This window comes from Mytilus trossulus, chromosome 14 (genome assembly GCF_036588685.1).
Source record: "Mytilus trossulus isolate FHL-02 chromosome 14, PNRI_Mtr1.1.1.hap1, whole genome shotgun sequence".
NCBI classification, from domain to species: Eukaryota; Metazoa; Mollusca; class Bivalvia; order Mytilida; family Mytilidae; genus Mytilus; species Mytilus trossulus.
Window position 1 is genome coordinate 63217195 of NC_086386.1, and position 3424 is coordinate 63220618.

The following is a 3424-nucleotide window of genomic DNA, read 5'->3' on the forward strand; positions in this document are numbered from 1 at the left end:
GAGTTAAATTGAAGTTCACATTAATACAAATTCTATGAGGTTGAATTATTCACTTGCAAGTGAATAATTCATTATCAATGATTTTAGCTTATTTTGACAGAACTAAATCATACTTGCTGCTAAAAGCGAATTATTATTTCATCATTGTATTTCATTAGTGATTGAGCAAAAAAAATAATATATAATTTTTTTTTTATATATCTCGTAGCTAGTGCCCCATTAAGATTTAAAAAAGTTCATCTGATATGAAACAACAAATTCAGGATACTTTGTGTCATATTTCAAATAAGTTGAATGTATATCTACTTATGATAAAACTATGGTATTGCAAAATGTCGTAACTTTTTTTTTTGTCTTATTGATGAAAATCGATAATAGGAAGAGTAAAAAAGCCTGTGAAGTAAAAATATAAAAAAATATATTAATATATAACAAAATCCCTTCAAGAAAATATTGTGAACTTTAGTTTAGTCATGCAGTTCTATGACAGCAGATCTTTTTTATGTTATGCAACTTTACCATAAGTTTGACCAAATGCAAAGCAAATGCAAAGCAAATGCAAAGCAAACAATAAAAATCAGGAAAGAGAACACATGGATGTATATATTTATTCTGTTTGACTTGAATTTACATTATTATTTATCTAAAGTTTTTCAACTTTTCAATAGATAGACTAAGTGTAAATGTTTGTTATGTCTGCAAATTTTCAATATTATTTTTTCATGGAGTAAATGAGTCTGTATTGCAAACAAAAGAGTGTATTACACAGTTCTTTCCATTAAGTTCATATTTATGCACAAAAAAAATCATAATTATGAGTACTGTTTTTCACTGTTTATTGTATATGTTAGCGGCAATAAGTGAAATTAGGCATTAAGCTTAAATCCTAGGCAATAAGCTTATGCCTAGGCATTAAGTTATTGCCTGAAATTTCCAGGCATTAAGCTTATTACCTGAAATTTGGTGATGATTATTCATCCTATTGCCGAACATGATTTTAGGCAATAAGTGAAATTTTAAAATTTAGGTGTTTTTAGTGATTTTTCTTGAAACTAAGTATTTTCTTAATTATATTCCTAATATTAATATACATTTATCTGACAAATCCTCAATTTTAGTACTTTTCTTATTTAAAACAGAATTAACTCATACTTTTTTGTGGAAGTACATAAAATAATTGAGCGATCAAATGGAGATATCCATGACATGCTAACTGCATGGCTGAGGGACAATGAATCAACAAAGTGGGCAATTGGTATCAAGTTCGTCCAGATTCAAAAGAATTCAGCTCTTAACAAAGGCATTGGACGGTCCCCCTATGAAGCCTTATTTGGTAAATGTGCGACAATTGGATTAACATCAGAGGCCAAAATTCCGAAAGAAATATTGATGAACTTAGAAAAGGAAGAGGACTTACTTAAGCTCCAGACAGAGTCTGCAAACGATCAACCTGTAACTGAAAATAAAACAGAAAACATTGTCGATGCCTCTGATATACCAGAATCTATTGCAGAACCAAATGTGGAACCTTCTTCTCCAATCACTGATGAAACGCAAAAGGTAAGTTGAAAATAGAACTCAGAAATATTATAAAAAAAAACCAAAAAAAATCGACTCTTTAATCCTGACCGGAGCTTGAACTAAAGTACTTCCATGTAATATATAACAGATGAACCACAGGAATGATATTCGGAGCTTAAGAAAAAAAAGAGTCCGCTTACTAGGAGTTTTTGTTGAAGGCCGTATGGTTATCTATAGGTCTTATCTTATATACTATTCTGTCTCTGAACAAAAACTTTATTACCACAAAACTGTAATTAAATTTAAAAAAACTGATGTATGACCACACCAAATGATTGTTTTTTACCTTATTATTTATGGAAACTTTTTTTCAGGATGTCTTAAAGTGCTATGTATGTGAAAAGGATACATCTGGAGCTCATATGTGTAGTAAATGTGACAAACACATTCATGTTGTATGTGGTACTACTGTAAGTGAAGAGGGATACGGTTCAAATGTGGTATGTCCAAATTGTAAAATTGATACCAACAGAGTTCGACATCGTTCTGGAGCCATGGACAGTCAACTGAAGCAGGCAAACACTATGGTAGCCAGGAGCAAAAGGAACTAGGGACGGCATAAGTTGGGCAAACAGTTGCCGTACCAATACCTATGTTTGATAGAGGGAAGGGTGACAGTAGAAATTTACTCGGCCGAGTCATTGAGGTAAGATATTTAATCAAAAGTTTGACTGCATCATTTAATATATCACGTTTATCAAATACTAAACAGAAAGAAAACCAGTAAAAGTCATTATGTTTATATTAATGTAGGAAGGGGGTTTTGGGACCAGGCCCCTCCCCCACTCTTTGACAAATCCAGGATCTGCACCTGACGAAAATCAGATGCGGATTAATGCCACAAAGACAGTTGAAAATCACCATATGCAACACGAATTCATTTCATAATTCGCAAAATGCAAATACCTTATTAATTCTACTCTCAGAAATAATTCTTTATCGATATTTTAATGAAAATAATCAAACTGCCTACAAAAGAATTTTATCTATTTTTTTCAGGTCAATGATAAGGGCAATGCTGTTGTGGCTACAAGATTTGGACAACTTCTTGGAACATTTGGAACAAATGAGATGGGAATATGTAAACAAAATTTAATTCTGGAAGAGGATATTAATTGTGAAACAACTTTAAGTGTACGTGAGGCAGCAACCGATCAGTCATTATCCGGAGGTCAAGGATTTTTCAAATGTTCTTGTAAAACTAAATGTTTAAGTAACCGGTGCAAATGCAAGAAAAACGGGAGACAGTGCAATAGTCGGTGCCACAGTTCTACAACTTGTGATAACAAATGATTTTAACACAAATTTGTATCAAGTGTTTATGTTTTATAGGTAATATTTGATGAGTTTTAATATAAAAACATATTTTATTTGTGATTTTATTTCCAGTAGTTTTATTATGTAACAAATGTATAATTTTTATTTTTAATTGAATAAATGTCTTTTATTTTCTCGCATTTATACTTTAGGCATTAAGCTTAATGCCTGGACACATTTTTCAGGATTTAAGCTTAAATCCTAGGATTTAAGACTAATGCCTAACATCATTTAGGCATTAGACTTAATGCCTAGGCGTTAGCTTATTGCCTAGGATTTAAGCTTAATTCCTAATTTCACTTATTGCCGCTAACATATACACCCCTATATCATGTACATAGTATAAGAAGCTTGAGAAAAAAGTTTCCATGTGTATAACAGGGACATATCCGAAAAGTTCAAATTCAGTAAAGTTTTGCTTAAGTCTGATTTTTTTTAGCAAGAACTTAATATATAAAAAGAAAATTCAATTCAAAGATGACCTTGATTTTTGCAATGATATATATACATAGATATAATACTTTTA

At 31.1% G+C, this 3424-nt stretch overlaps 1 protein-coding gene across 2 annotated transcripts; it reads left to right on the forward strand.

The window, feature by feature from the left end:
* Positions 1-1464: 1464 nt before the first annotated feature.
* On the forward strand, positions 1465-2964 carry LOC134697237 (uncharacterized). Of its 2 annotated transcripts, XM_063559385.1 has the most exons (3): positions 1465-1560; positions 1896-2227; positions 2581-2964. In XM_063559385.1, exons 2-3 carry the CDS (start codon positions 2174-2176, stop codon positions 2872-2874), a joined length of 348 nt encoding a protein of 115 aa, XP_063415455.1. In that variant the 5' UTR covers positions 1465-1560; positions 1896-2173; the 3' UTR covers positions 2875-2964. The 2 variants fall into 2 exon arrangements, with proteins under 2 accessions (XP_063415455.1, XP_063415454.1); XM_063559384.1 differs by lacking the exon at positions 1465-1560 and having other exon boundaries at positions 1772-2227.
* The last annotated feature ends 460 nt before the right edge of the window (positions 2965-3424 follow it).

Bases quoted from the DNA above. Each gene is read 5' to 3' on its own strand.
- LOC134697237 (XM_063559385.1), top strand. From the start codon at position 2,174: ATGTTTGATAGAGGGAAGGGTGACAGTAGAAATTTACTCGGCCGAGTC. The intron at 2,228-2,580 runs GTAAGATATTTA...TATTTTTTTCAG, and splicing joins TACTCGGCCGAGTCATTGAG to GTCAATGATAAGGGCAATGC.